General features: G+C 37.7%; 1 protein-coding gene across 4 annotated transcripts; it reads left to right on the top strand.

The window, feature by feature from the left end:
* The first annotated feature begins 523 nt into the window (after positions 1–523).
* OGFRL1 (opioid growth factor receptor like 1) lies at positions 524–15038 on the top strand. 4 transcript variants are annotated; one of them, XM_039852906.1, is made up of 7 exons: positions 524–907; positions 4998–5084; positions 5224–5302; positions 8184–8262; positions 8353–8419; positions 8526–8671; positions 12850–15038. In XM_039852906.1, the coding sequence occupies exons 1-7, from the start codon at positions 674–676 to the stop codon at positions 13514–13516; spliced, it is 1359 nt and encodes a 452-aa protein (XP_039708840.1). In that variant the 5' UTR covers positions 524–673; the 3' UTR covers positions 13517–15038. The 4 variants fall into 4 exon arrangements, with proteins under 4 accessions (XP_039708840.1, XP_039708838.1, XP_039708841.1 ...); XM_039852904.1 differs by having other exon boundaries at positions 617–907; positions 5221–5302; XM_039852907.1 differs by lacking the exon at positions 524–907 and adding an exon at positions 1119–1241 and having other exon boundaries at positions 5221–5302.
* The last annotated feature ends 376 nt before the right edge of the window (positions 15039–15414 follow it).

Genomic DNA, 15414 nt, shown 5'->3' with positions numbered 1-15414 from the left:
GTGGTAGCTTGGATTTTCTGTTTATATGGAGTCTGGTCACCATTAGCTTTTGTCTTCTGCTGCTGCAGCTAATTTATCTTCCTCCCGGGCCAGCAGGGAGAGGGGGAGGGAGTGTGGACAGGACTTGGCTGCAGAAGGTGACACCTTCTTCGACATCACGTCTACCCCAGCCCCACCTCCCAGACCAGGGCGGGATCACTCTTCCCGCTCAGCTGGGAGAGCCCCTTGCAGGTCTTCTCCTGCCCGGGGGTCGGGGAAGAAGGGGTCGGGTTAGCAGCAGACCCCGATCCACCCCAGGGGACCTCCAAGGCCGAGTGAAGGAAAGTGGAAAGTGAGGTGTGTCCCCGGGGCGCTCCGGCCGGGAGTGGACAGTTCGCTGTCCCGGGCTCCGGGCTGGCGCTGGCTCCCGCCCGCGGGGAGGAGAAGGAACCAGATGGGCGGGTTCAAGCGTTGGCGGCGGCGACGGTCCCGGGGCCGCCGGCTCCTCCCCGAGAGTGTGCCTGTCTGCCGCTCGCCGCGCTGAGGCAGTGCGGCGGCGGGCGCGCCGAGGCTGCCGCCCAGCGCCCTCGCCGCGGCCATGCCCGGGCCCTAGCGCGCCTGCCGCAGCCCGCGCCCCGCAGCCCCGCGCCGGTAGCCCGCAGCCCGCAGCCCCGCGCCCGCCGCCGCCTCTTCAATGGGCAACCTGCTCGGCGGAGTCAGCTTCCGCGAGCCCACCACCGTGGAGGACTGCGACTCCACCTGGCAGACGGACTCAGAGCCCGAGCCCGAGGAGCTGGGGCCGGGCGGCGGAGGCGAGGGCCCGGGGCAGGAGCCCGAGCAGCCCGCGCAGCCCCCGGAGCGGGCCAGCGGACGGCCCCGCGCCGGTCCCGCGCCGGACGAGGACGCCGAGGCGGCGGGCGCCGAGCAGGTACGCGGCCCCGCGGCGGCCTCGGGCTGGGCCGGGGCGCCCTTGCCCCCCGCGCTGGGAGAAAGGACGTCGCGGGGGAGAGGCGTAAGCGCCGAGCTATCCCCGCGCGTTGGGCAGGGGCGCGCGCCGCTGCTCGTCCTCCGCTGCCGGACCCCTCCGTGCCCGCGGCGCCCGGCTGCCCCACGGACGGGGGCCTGCGGTGGCCCGGAGCGCCGCGGCTGCCAGCTGTCAGCCTAGGGCCTGACCGTAGACACCACAAGGAAGTCCCTCCAGGCAGAACCTAACTTGAATGGGTGTTTCCTTCGCCTCTGCAGCGCAGCTGGGTGATGCAAAGGTGGGGTGGGAGGAACCTGTCTAAAAATAGAGGATTGTGGAAACTGGTCTAGTGCGCATTATTGGTAAAAATTACCCAGAATAAGGTGGAACTGCAGCTGATGGGCAGCGAGCATTCTCCCCGACAGTGGGGTCTACAGCCATTAAAAGTATTGTAGGAGGGCCCCATCCGAAGTTAAAACGCCACAGTTCTTACCCAAAGTAAGGCCTTCTTGGAGTTCAGGGCACTCTTCAAAAATCTTATTTCACTCAGAAGACTTGTTGATTCAACTGTGTTTAAATCATTTGCCTAATACAATTTGGAGAAGAGGTTAGTAAAGAAATAATCTCTGATGGAACTGAAAATAATTCAGAAAACTTTGAAAAGGAGGAACTGTTTAGCCAACCGTCTGAGGAAGTGTGCGTCTTGGAGGTATTTAAGGTTTCTTGTTCTGCGTTAGGCCCTCCTCTTTATCAGCTATGGGAGAATGAGAGTGAAAAAAATGGAGCCCTAAGTCGCATGTGACCTCAGGATTTTTTTGCTAGAGTAGAGGAATCACCACCTAAATATTACAGCCAAGGCTGCCTCATTGATCATCTCTGTTTAGGTCAGGAGGAAACAAAGTCTTAGGGCAGACTCTCTGCTAAACATGTTATTTCACCCTACCGCAATTTTGGGTGTGGGGTGAGAGTTGCTGTTTTTAATCCCCATTTTAGAGAAAACAGGTTTAGAAGCTTGCTCAAGATCATCCAGAAAGAGAATGATGCAAACCCAAGTATGTCTGTCACCAACGTCAGAACATTTAACCTGTGGGAATTTTGAATACCCTTCGGCCCCTTGTGTTCTGCTTTGCTGCTGGGTCATTTCGTCTTGGGAATTCAACCCCAGGAAAATATTATATGATGAATTCCAATGTATTTCTCTTCCCAATTAAATAACCATCTAAAGAAGTCTGGCTTATCAAAACACACCAGCTCAGATTCAGTCTAACTAACCAGGTCCATCTATATAAATCAACTTGATAATTAATGTTTTAACCAGTTAATTGCAACCCCAGTAAACGGTAGACCACACCAACCCTACCTTTTTAATGATTAATTTTTCTTGTTGGTATCACCATCTAACCTCTAAAAAAAATCTACTTTTTTTATTTTGCTTTTTAACTGTCAACCTCATTTATTCCCTACTCCCCGTAGGCAATTCATTTCCAGGTACTACTGGAGCTACCTTTAAAATGTATTTCAGACTGACTACTTCTTATCACCTCCATTGCTGTATTTCTAGTCTGAGTGAACATTTGACAAGTGATGGTGCCATTAATTAAGATGGAGAAGTCTAGGGAGAATGCAACTTAAGAGGTTATTTCAAGAATTCTCTTGAGTATGATATCCTATGAGATATCCAAGTGGAGTTGTTGTGTAATTAATTATATCTCTGAATGGAGCCTCAATTCAGGACTAGAGTCTTCAGCATATAAGACTGGTGGTATTTAATGTCATGGAAAGATTTGCGGTTATCAAGGAGTGGTGAGGAATGAGGACTAAGCCCTAGACACTCCTCCATTTAGAGCAGGTGAAGAGGAGGAGGAGCCAAAGAGGAGGCTGACAAGGGGTCATCAATGAGATAGGAAGAAAACCAGGAGTGGTGTGTTAGCTGACATAGTTTCAGGAAGGAAGGCAGCATTAAGTGTCCCAGTGCTGCTGGAAAATCCCCTGAGTTGAGCACTGGGAAACCATTTGGTCAGAGGGAGATTTGTTAGTGACATTTGCAAGAGCTGTTTTGATGGAATGCTGAGGATGAAAACCTGGGGTGGGCCATGAGAGAAGAGGAGACGGAGACAGGAAGTATGATCAACTCTGGTGATGATTTACTATGAATGGTAGCAGAGCTATGGATCTATAATTGAGGGGGGATTTAGGTCAAGAAAAGTTGTGTATTTTATTTTAAGATTAGAGATACTATATAGCATCTTTGCTCAGGGGAATGATCCAGAAGAGAGGAAAATTTTGGTGATACAGGCAATAGGAACAGTGTGTTAAGGAACACAATCTTTGTCTAAGCAGTTGAAAGGGGATAGGATAGAGAGTCCAAAAGGAGCAGAAGTTAGAGGAGCAGGGACAGATGCTGGGAGTTTGGTACATTTAGAGACTTGGAGGAGGCAGTTGTTCTCATAATCTTGGAAATTAGGTGGAGCGTGAGTCATTACCTTCATTTCACAGATGATAAAATTAAGATTAAGTTAAGTGATTTGTTTAAAGCCTCACAAATAAGTAGCAGATTTAAGACTCCGACCGTCTCCTGCCTCCAAGTCTTGGGCTTTGACATCATACCAAAGTTTCTGTAGCAATTCTTTACTTCTAGTGGAGCTGAGATTGATTTGTACCTAATTAGTTGTAGTTGGAGCCCAGAGCCTGGGCTTCTAGTGCCTGCGTTGTCACTGGGCTCTGGGTCCTGTTCAACTTCTCTAAGCCTGGGTTACCTTGTTTCTAAGACGGAAACACTAACAACTGCCAGCCAGGTGCGTTAGAAGAATCAAATGAAATAATATACATGTAAGTGCTTTGTAAATGGAAAAGTGCTTTCTCTACAAATGTGGATGATGATTCATATGGTTGTAGCTCAGGCTAAATAGATTCAGAAACTTGCTAGGCAGAGCTATTTTGAAATGTGTGGCAAAGACCAGAATTTAAACTTTTCCTTGCTTACGTAACATGACAGAGTAGCTAATGTTAAACATCAGAGAATTTGATTTTAAAGTATCTCTGTACTTGTAGTAATCGTCAGAATCACACCACTTCAAAAATGTGCAGAAATTGCTTAGAGGATGCCAGTCTATCAACACAGATGGGGGATGATGAGAAAGGATTGGGGGTGAAGCTGTTAATGAATATTGAGATCTAAATTTTACCTTCTATTTCATCATCGTCATCAGTCTCATTGTCCTTCTGCAGGACACTGAATACAAGGCACTTTCTTATACATTGTAGTAGACATATAGTTTACACATGGAATGTAAATCAATTATATTGACCTTATATTTTAAAAATTACTTCATGGTGGTGGGAATTTTGTTTAGAATATAAATAGTATGAGTAACTACCACGTATAAGTTCTGAAGTTCATTCCATCTGAGAGTGTTTCATTGCTTTGTGTGTATATATTTTAAGTTTGCTAATTTATATTACATTGTATTATCACTGAATTAACAAGATTATTCATAGTTTTGTGTACTTATTATGATACTGTAAAGGATGGAGTTTAGAAAGCTATTTAGTTTGTTTTAAGAGCCTCTTTTCCTTTTATAATTATTACTTCCAAGTACAGCTAAATATTGCAAAATTATTTCAATTTTCTATATAGAATTGATTTATTATCTTAGCATTTTTTTAGCATTATGTATTCTAAAGTAAGTTTTATCATGTAATTACTTGTGTAACCTCTGATAAAATACAAGTCTTGAATTCATTTTGAGTTCTGTTTCTGATGGATATTGATCCATAACATTTAGCCTTTATAAGCTTTTGGTGAATAATTAAGATTTTTAGGAAAACACCATAGGACAAATGTTATTGGGTTCAAATCAGAAAGGTAGAATGACAACAAATGTCGCTAATAAGAATTATTAAAAGGACATTTATAATATTTTCAGTAATTTAGACATTTTGACACTTTTCGGGCTTTCTTTATAGATGCTTATTTTTTAAAAATTTTTCTGGAAATTTCTTGGTGAAATTATCTTGCTTCAACATGTGAATGGAATTTCACTTTTTATTTTAGGGTGGTGATTCCACTGAAGCAACTGCCAAACCAAAGAGAAGTTTTTATGCTGCGAGGGATTTGTACAAATACCGACACCAGTACCCAGTAAGAGTGTAGAATTTTTTTTTTCCTAAAATGTGTTTCTTGTTTTGTAGTGCCAATGAACTAACATGCAAGAAGGGTCTGTGTGCTTTTTAAAAATATGTCCGTATGCTGGAAATTGATTTATTTTTTCCTTTAGCAGAACTTCAAAGATATCCGATATCAAAATGACTTGAGCAATCTTCGTTTTTATAAGAATAAAATTCCATTTAAACCAGATGGTGAGTAATCTACCTTGGTAAAAAGCAAACTCTAAATAATAAGTACACCTTTATTCTTTGTTTATTCCATGGTCAGTACATTCTTAATATATTTGTTCATTCACTGAATTTACTTTGCTGTGTAGTCTAATGTGCCCCCAAAGTCCTAGAACTTGGAGTTGTGAGCATTCATTTGACAAATTCTGAAGGAATAACTGCAGATTAGCAATACTTTCCCATCACCTGTTTATAGTGGCCATTATCCAAAAGGTAGTGGGGGCCATTTTTGTGAGAGAAAAGATTTATAGAACCATAGAATATTAGATTATTAAGAAACATTAGAGGGGATCAAATTCAGCTTTCTCATTTTAAATATAAGATTACTGGGTCTTAAATCTTGAATGACTGACTTGTCGGGTCACTGATTGTAGAGTTGGGTGTTGTTTCCAGAGTTCAGTGTTCTTTCCACTGTGCCATACCTGAAAATTATTTAGAACATAATTGGAAAATAATGGTTGTATTAGAATTATCTTTCCTGTGGTTTTCAGATTCAGGAGTCAGGGAGCTGTAGCAGTCCCAGTTCAGTGTTACCATTTCCTGAGAATCAAACTACACATATGGTAGATTTCCATTCAGCTCTGCCAAATAAACTTGCCTCCTCCTTCATGACTCTGCAATTGCCCTCATAGAATCTTTTTAACCTTGCAGTGCAATGCAGCTGCTATGGTAATATGCATATTACACTGAGGCACCATGCCGTGGTTCATTGTGGGCTCTTAATTTTATCCATATCAAACCAGCAAAGCTGGCTTCTCTCCTTAAAGCCCTATCTCTTTGAGGTGACCAGATATCCCTGGCTCCTGCCCTTTGCTCTCAGTGGAAATTGAGCTGAAAACATAGCAGCGTGAGTTAGGGAACAAGGGTCACAGATTGTAAAACTTTCCAAGTGGCAGGGCCTTGCTTTCTTTGGTGAAGTAAGTGGAGGAGGGAAATCTAAAGGCTGGGCGGAGTGTTCGGAGAAGGACTCCCCTCTCTGTGCAGTGAGAGAAGTACCCATTGGGAGTTAGAACTTAAGAACGTTGCTGAATTGGCCAGATCCACTTGTCTTTAATTAATTTTCTGGTGTCCCAAATGTCTGCTCCGATTTGGAAGGAAACTTCTGGATAAAAATGCTTTGTTGTATTTACTAATGATGGAAACACACGGCTTTATTTACTAATCGAAATCATATTAAGTAAATTCTTAGAGTTTTTTTTTTTTTTTTTTTGAACTTGACTAAAAGAAAACTTTTTGAAGAAATGCAATGATAGAATGTTAATTTGACTCTGATCTGAATTTAATAAAATCTACCTAAAGGAATGCCTTCAAATATTTAAAGCATTGAGCATAGCTATATGACAATATTTAACTCAATTATTTTTGTTTTTCTAATAGTGAATTTACTTTTCTAGATAGCAAATTTAAAGCGGTAACTTTAAGTAATGCATTATTGTTTTTTGTAATCTTTATCACAAAATTTATTTTAAAATCTCATAAGGTATGTAGAGGTCAGATGTTTTAGCTAAGGTCACATGAGCTGTTATTCTACTTTATTATGTAAATTACATCAACTTATACACTTTCTTCTTTAGTATGTACACACCACACACACACACACACACACACACACACAACTTCCAGTAAGCATAAATCTGCAATGATGTATTTTGCTTATTAAATGGCTGGAGGCAATTGGAAGGGAAAGCAAATGGGAAACTGTGGAAGTAAATGGTTTCAACATTCTGAGAAAGCCAATAAGTATGATTCAAAAACAACTTTTACCAAACCTTTTGAGAATGGACCTTTATTACAAATGGTGATCTCTGGAGGAAATAAAAATGAGAGGAGTTAGGTTTAGAGAAATAGTACATTGTGGGTTTTTTTTTTTCCTATAAAATTGATAAATGGCCACATAGCCAGTTGAGAGGACCTAGACAGACTGAAGCAGGAGGATTTTGTTTTCATAAGAACAATGAAAGTAATGAAGAGGGCTTACTTTTTGGAACCAGAAAAATCTGTCCTGTACTCCTAGATTCATTCTTTTATTAGTGTGTGATTTGAACAAATCACACAGTTAGTAAAGGGAGATAACACTGGTTTGGGAGAGTTCTGTAAGAGTAAGGTGAATGCTGTATACCATGTATAATATGGGCCCAACATAAAATAGGCACTCAATACCCTTTTTCTTTCATGTTTTCCTCCTTTCTCCTTTTCCTTGCTTCTCTCCTCTTTCCTTCCTCCCTCTCTCCCTCCCTCCCTCCCTCCCTCTTCTCTTTCTCTCTCTCTCTCTCTCCTCTCCTCTCTCCTTCTCTCCTCTTCTTTTCCCTTCCCTTCCCTTCCCTTCCATTCCCTTCCCTTCCTTTCCCTTCCCTTCTCTTTTTTATTTGATCTTATCTAGTATTTAAAGAACTATATGACCCTTTTAGGGCAGGGGCTGGTAAACTTCTATACAGGGCTAGAAAGTGAATATTTTTTGCTTTGTGGGCCATATGGTTTCTATAGCAAGTACTAAACTGCTGTTTTAATGTAAAATATATAAATTAATTTTATTATTCATTTGTACATGCTGTGTACCACTAAAACTATTTACAAAACAGATGGCAGATCGTAGTTTGCCAACCTCTGCTTTAGAATAATGCTGTTCAGCAAAACTTTCTGCAGTTGGAGGTGTCACTGTTTTTTTTTTTAAATAAGCTTATATATAACAATATATGAAATAGAGAATTCATCTTTAAAAAGCATTATTATTGTGTCATTATTAAAATTTAAAAGGTTTTAACGTAAAGCTTAAGTGATTAAATCTTAAAATGCTTTCAACAATGTTTTAAATGTCTGGTTCATTTTCTAAATATTTACTGTTTAGGTGTTTACATCGAAGAAGTTCTAAATAAGTGGAAAGGAGACTATGAAAAACTGGAGCACAACCACACCTACATTCAATGGTTAGTTACATATTATCTGTCTTCAATCACATCCTATTTAATCATGTGTGTTTTCCAGACATTAATACAATTTTTTTTTCTAAAAAATAGGCTTTTCCCCTTGAGAGAACAAGGCTTGAACTTTTATGCTAAAGAACTAACTACATATGAAATTGAGGTAATGCAAGCTCATTTAATTTTATATGAGATGGCCAAATAATATTGCTATTTTATTGGCCTGGTAACTACTGAATCATTTCAGCTGACATTTTTCTTTTCATTAGGAATTCAAAAAAACAAAAGAAGCAATTAGAAGATTCCTTTTGGCTTATAAAATGATGTTAGAATTTTTTGGAATAAAACTGATTGATAAAACCGGAAATGTCGCTCGGGCCGTTAACTGGCAAGAAAGGTTTCAACATCTGAATGAGTAAGTAAAGCCCCTGCAGTACATTGGGGGCCAGCATGTTATTTTCCTTTGGTTGGAATTCTCTGTGGAACTTAGGAGCAACTAGCAGATAGACTAAGGAATCCAAAATCAGAAGCTAGTCTAAAATGCATTTTATTCACTCTTCTATATTATAAAACAAAACAACAACAAAAAGGAACAAAGTTCTAGGTAGAAATATGAGTATTCAGCTTTAGAGCTGTTTCTTCCTGTAACATCTTCACTACCTATAGCCAACTGTGGCTCTTTCCCTCTTTATGCCATGTTTCCAGGAATTTATGGTTATTGTTTATATATGGTTTTTTCAATCCCCACTACTTGGTTGTAAGCGTCTTGCACAGTCTGTTCCTCAAGCATGGTGCCTTCTTAGAGTAAGTCCATGAATTAAGCCTGTGACATATAAAAATTATTTTATAAGATTGAGATATTCTCAATATTTTACTAAAAAGGAGGAAAAATTCAGATCTTCACTGTGTAGGTCAAAAACAAAAGACCATTTTTGGTTGATAAATTTCAATCTATGAAGAAAATTTAAAGTTTATTTAGAATTGATTTGCTGTATTCTTTTATTTGGATATTTATAACTTTCATTAATACTTATATCCAAAGTTTATTTTTCTTATTATTTTCTTTACACAGAAACTGGCTTTTTTTCCCCTTTTTAATTATAGAGTGACTTATGCATGCTGGACTATAAAACCACAACTTCAAAGAATTGTTTAGCACATTATAATTAGCTATACTGGGCAAGTACTAAGAAAAAATTAAAACTACCTAAGAAATTTTTGTTCAAAACAAATTAGAATTTTGTGTATCAATTAACTAAAATTTTTGTGTCTTTCTAGAACCTTCCTCTTGCTTTGGTAAAATAAGTATTACTATTTAAGCCTTTCTTTTACTTTATTAGTTATAATCAACACTATTAAAATGGCGGCTTGTACTAAAACACTGAAAAAATGGGCATAAAGCTTTATGATCTTGACTATATGACCCGTTAACTCCTAACTCAAGTTAAATTTGGTTTATATTGAACACTTAAAGTAGAACTATATATATATATATGCCTCTACCTAAGCAATGAAGGTAGCTATCTCTGGACAGTTTCTAAGCACTTATGTCATACTGTCAAAGAAAGCTGTATGCAAGTAGCCTATTGACATTATGGCAGAAGTAAATCTTTGGACAGAATCTGATAGTACCTCATCTTCCATGTATTCATCTTTATCATTTTAGAGAATCTTCAACCCCAACTCGTTTTTGGTTGGAGTAGCAATCTTGTTTAGTAAATGTTTGTTGAATGAATAAATGATGAATAACATAGGTTTGTCAGCTAAAATCCTCCTTGGGGTTATATTTTCAGATCCTCTAATTGATAGCTGGAAACAGAACCCCTCTGAAGGCTTTAGTGAAATGATCTCCTTGGTTGAGTCAGGGGAGGGGAGCCTGAACTAGCTGCTATATCTCACTCGTCTGTGCTGTCCAGCTCCCTTACTTTCTACTGCCCATTGTCTCTTTTTTTCCCTTCCTTGGGTATTGCATAGAACTTTTCCAGCTGTGAATTAACTGACTTAAAATCTTCCAGAAAACAACTTTCCTTTGCAGCTTATTTGCCAAAAAATTATATTGACTAGACTGAATAAATTATAGAGGATTATATGAAAACTTCTATTTTCTTTCTCCAATTGGGTTCTTTTCTGGTTTATCCTTAAATGTCATAACTTATTTGTGTTTTAATCTATATGACATCTTGAATTTTTTAGAATAGGTAGGAAGCACAATGTATTTATAGTAGCCCCAGCAGACAAAAAATATTGAGTGGAAGTGAACAAGTGACCATGACTAAAAGAGGCGAAATATTTTCAAACATGAGAGTACAAATATATAAACCAATCACCAAGGTGTATTTCCTATTTTATTTGTAATCACTTTGGATTACTAAGTCATATTTTAGACCCTGGAATCCCCTCTAACTTATTTTCTGTCTCCTGATTTTTGCCTTCTGTGTGTATTCTCACCTACTTGGTTTTCCTGACAACTTCAGCCCTTACCTCTGTCTGAAAGCTTAACTTCTCTTATTTATCTGCTACTAAACCCCAAAGGTTGCACATAACATTAGGAGAGGTTTAGCTACTCTTCTTCCATTTTGTCTTTATTTCAAATCATATCGAAACACCCAATTTCTTTCTTATATAGTTTTGTATCATAATCCTGATCTTCATTCTCTTCAACCCCAGTTTTTGTCTTTTTCTACTGTTATGTAAATATTTTTAATTGGAGAATGTGAAAATACAGATAAATATGTACAGAAATTTTAATTTGGCCATTCATCTTGGACTGAATATGTGAAATTGAGCTGGTTGCAAATATAGTAAATTTTGTTGTCATATAAATCCTCTTTGGGATTTAATAAATATGTACTTTTACTTTTTCATACATCTCTTTATCGTAGACTTATGAAGCAGATGTTGCCTAAAAGTTTTTTCACTGTTTTTAGAGTATACGGAATCTATATTAACCTAACAACTAAGTCAGTCCTGCTGTTAATGGCACATTAACTTCACCCAAATTTGTGATCTCAAAATACCCTTACTTACTATTAAAAAATACAGAGTGATAAGACTGAAACAGATCTGTGCTACGTTTTGCCCTTTGCCTTCAGAGAGTTGAACATTTAGATAATACTTTTTTGGTACACCCAGAAGGTAGTGGTGGTAAAAAGTGCATGACTTCTCTTTTCTAGTGTTTGGTTTGCCCGAATCATTAAGGTTTTTGTTTTGTCCAAAAAAGCTCTCTTATTAAAATACAAGACCATGGAACCACTCTCTTGTTTTCTCAAATAATTCATCAACATCCTTCTCCATTCTTTCCGAATAATTTGCTAGTTATTTCTAAGTGAAATGCCCCAAGCTCTTTTGGAAGCCAAGATAGGTATATGCAATGCTTACATAAAGTATAATGTCTGAGGTATAAAATAGGTTTTAGGAAGTTAAAAATAAGTGATGATTATGGTTGTGTTATAATATTGGATAAATAAATTCCTGGGCTGTTGATAATACATGTAGCAGAAAATTTTTTTAGGATGCAGGCAGGCATGTGTAATAAGGCAACTATTGTGCTGAGTGAAGTAGGGTGATAGGTTGTGAATTATGACATAATAAGATTAGAAAACATTCATCTGATAATGGCCTTAGTTTTGGCACAGAGGAGAAAGGTGTTAGTACAGTTTGGAGGAAAAGGCATCTTTGGAATCAATGCCATTAGAAGGAAAATTGAAAATTCTCTGATCGGGAAAGAAGAGGAGAGAGAAGCCAGGGATAGAAGAGAATTAAATTGTAATAGGTACAAATATTGTGATTCTTATACCAAATCTTTAAATAATAACAATAATAATATTAATGTTAAATACTATCTAATATTTATTGAGTTCTACATGCCCTGCATATTTATCAACTCATTTGATTTTTACAACAGTACAGTAAAGTCCAGGAAGGACGGGTACAAGCCTTAGAGAGACACTATAATTTCACATAGCTGTAAATGGCAGAGCCAGGATATAAACCCAGGTCTGACTCTAAAGTCCATTCTCTTAACTATTTAAACTATGCTCTGCTAAGCTGTCGGTGTTACATCTTTTGTCAGAATTGTTCTAGCAAGTAGAGTGGTTTTCCTTGTGAGCTGGCTAATATGGTGGATTTTGCTGACCAGCTGACACTGTAAATTGTACCATTCATCTTATAGCTAATGTGTTTCTGTTCCGTACTGGTTACCTGTGACAGGAACAACACATTGGTATTGCTTCAAATAAATGCCCTAGTAGATCACTCATCCTCAGCGTATTTAATAAATGACAATTCAACATCAGTAGGAATAAATTTTAATTAAATATTGTTCAAATATGAAGAACTGAAGAAACAAGGAGAATTTGTATTATATGTTTGAGTTTCACAATGATTGACATTACATTGAGGTATAAGGGTTTAATACCTTCTAATTTATTTCTTTTAATGATGTCTTTCTTATATGACTTTTAGTAAAATCATTATAAGGCATATTTCCATGGCTTACCAGTTTCATGAAGAATATTCTCTTGATAGTTTTCCTCCACCTGATTTTTTCCACCTGATTTTTTCCACCTAATTTTATTCAATCCTCTCTTCCAGGTCTCAGCACAACTATTTAAGAATCACCCGTATTCTTAAAAGCCTTGGTGAGCTTGGATATGAAAGTTTTAAGTCTCCTCTTGTAAAATTTATTCTTCATGAAGCTCTTGTGGAAAATACCATTCCCAATATTAAACAGAGTGCTCTGGAATATTTTGTTTATACAATTAGAGACAGAAGAGAAAGGAGAAAGCTCCTACGGTTCGCCCAGAAACATTATACGCCTTCAGAGAATTTTATCTGGGGACCACCTAGGAAAGAAGAGTTAGAGGGAAGCAAAGCCCAGAAATCGCCTGTCTCTCCTGCCTCTGGTCATAACAGTCAAATTTGTACGCACAAAAAATCCAAGGACTCCAAACATTCCTCCTCAGCTGTTCTCGTAAATAACAAAACATCTGAAGAAAAAAAAGTGGCACCTGGCGAGCCTGGAGAAGAGACAGACAGGACCAGCACAGAGCCCAGCAGTGAAGCTGCCAGTCCAAGGAACACAGAAAAGGATGGTAATGCTGAAAATTCAAATTCTCAGCCAGAAAAAACAATTAATAATCCCACAGAGAAAAAGGAGAGCACATCTCCTCCTGAAAACGATGAAGAAGGTGAAAATCATAACCAAGACTGTGAAAATCCTGGAAAGACAGGTTCCCATGATGATGTACTATTACAGTGAATTATCGGAAAGCCACAAACCAGTTTAGGTAAGGGAGGAAGAAACTACTGTACAGTTTATCCTAAGGAACAGGGGTCACATTTCAAATCTTAGCTATCTGTGTTTTCTGTTGTAAGCATTTTGTCGTCATTGTTTTTAATTTTGGATGACAGTGAATTTAATAAGATGTTTTAAGACAAGACCCAATAAAAGAATGTATTCTGTAACACTTTTAAGATGTGAGTTTTTAAATTCTCTATGCAGTAATTATTTTACAATTATTTTCATGTATCTGGAAATAATCATGTAGTATTTGATATATCAAATTCTTTTGAGAGATTACAGTCTCCCTGAAGAGAACCAAGAGGATAATTTTATTATGTTACCACACGTTTGCCTAATTTATGGATGAATTTTTTTTTAAGCTGGAAGAAAGAATTTGGTCTTCTCAAATGTATTCAGAAAGTAATTTAGATTTCTTCATTGCACTTCAACATGTTTATTTAAAAATCTGATAAATGAAATGGGTATTCTTGGGAGCTATAATCTCCCCAGCCTGGTTGTCAGTCCTACTGTCTTTTCCTCTTCCCTCTCTCCACACTTGTCCTCATTCACTTTGTCAGCCAGTATATACATTTCTAGTGTACATTTGGATCATCTCTTATGTTGATATTAAAATGGAACAGAGACTTTCAAATTTCAAAATTTTCCTTTGTTTAAAATAATAAACATGTTTTTCCATATTAAGAGCTTAAAAACAAATTTTGATACAAAAGTCTAAGAAAAGAATTTTGCATTCTGTGGCTGTTCCATATAAATTTGGTGCTTGTTTCTAAGTACAAATGACTAAATAATTAAAAAATAAGAAAAGAAATTATTTATGCCTCTTGCATTGACAACGAAGCAGTGGTCCCTAAAACCATTAATAACTCAGTGTTATGTGGACAATGAAATTAATATACTGCTTAGTCCACGGTGTATCTTTTTAAAAAAAGAAATACAATAAGATGCATCACTAAGTTGTCAAACCTTAAAATTGAAAACAAATTTGAAATTCCATGTACTCAGTTTTAGTAAGCACTTAATGTGTTAATATTGGTTAAGAGCAAATAATTTTATTTCCTGTACTATTATTCCTAATTATTAGACATTAGGAAACAATTGGAAACACTGGTAAGAACTTCAGAGTATGCATACAAATATAGTTAAAGCAATGAATAGAAAAAGAATTTCACATTATTTCATTTCAAAAAAAATTGGCTTTAGTGTGTGTCTTTTTAAGGCTTTAAGGTTTTTAAGTTCTATCCACTTTAACTCCCAGAGAATTTTTACCACATCCTATTTTTTAATCATATTGTATGATCTGTTACATTTATTGATCAAATGATTTTAAGTAGGAGATTTCTAGAAAATAAACATGCCAATGATATGCCTTTAGAAATATGATTTTACTGCTTTAAAGTCGCTCAAACGACTTTTTTATGTGAATGTTAGTAACACTCATGTTGTATATCATATTTCAATAAATATAGAACATATGTCATTTTGGGTTCCCAAAATATGCCAATTTTTGCTTTCTACTGTTTGTGAAGTGATTAAGATTTGGGCGGGGGGCATTCTGTTTTTGCATTTCAGTTTCTTTTTTACATGGACCCTCTAATGTGCTTGTCATAGCAGTGTTCCCATAGGGCTCAATTAACAGTTTACAGACATAGGGGATGAGAACAGGTTGTCACATTGGGCTGAATTGTAGGAATACAATTTAATTCAAAATATCTTACCAATTTTGCATACATGATAAAGTGTTTAGACTCTTTTCTAAGTGCACAATGTTAAAAATTTGTGACCAGATATTAAGATATTAAACAGTGGACAGATACTAAAATAAGTGGATATAATCTGAATTACTTAGATACTAT

The sequence above is a fragment of the Pteropus medius genome, unplaced genomic scaffold, assembly GCF_902729225.1.
Source record: "Pteropus medius unplaced genomic scaffold, Ma_sr-lr_union100, whole genome shotgun sequence".
In the NCBI taxonomy this organism is placed as follows: domain Eukaryota; kingdom Metazoa; phylum Chordata; class Mammalia; order Chiroptera; family Pteropodidae; genus Pteropus; species Pteropus medius.
The sequence above is the reverse complement of the archived record's forward strand: the minus strand, read 5'-3'. Positions and strand labels throughout refer to the sequence as shown.

Bases quoted from the DNA above. Each gene is read 5' to 3' on its own strand.
- OGFRL1 (XM_039852904.1), top strand. From the start codon at position 674: ATGGGCAACCTGCTCGGCGGAGTCAGCTTCCGCGAGCCCACCACCGTG. The intron at 8,263-8,352 runs GTTAGTTACATA...TCTAAAAAATAG, and splicing joins AACCACACCTACATTCAATG to GCTTTTCCCCTTGAGAGAAC. The intron at 8,672-12,849 runs GTAAGTAAAGCC...CCTCTCTTCCAG, and splicing joins AGGTTTCAACATCTGAATGA to GTCTCAGCACAACTATTTAA.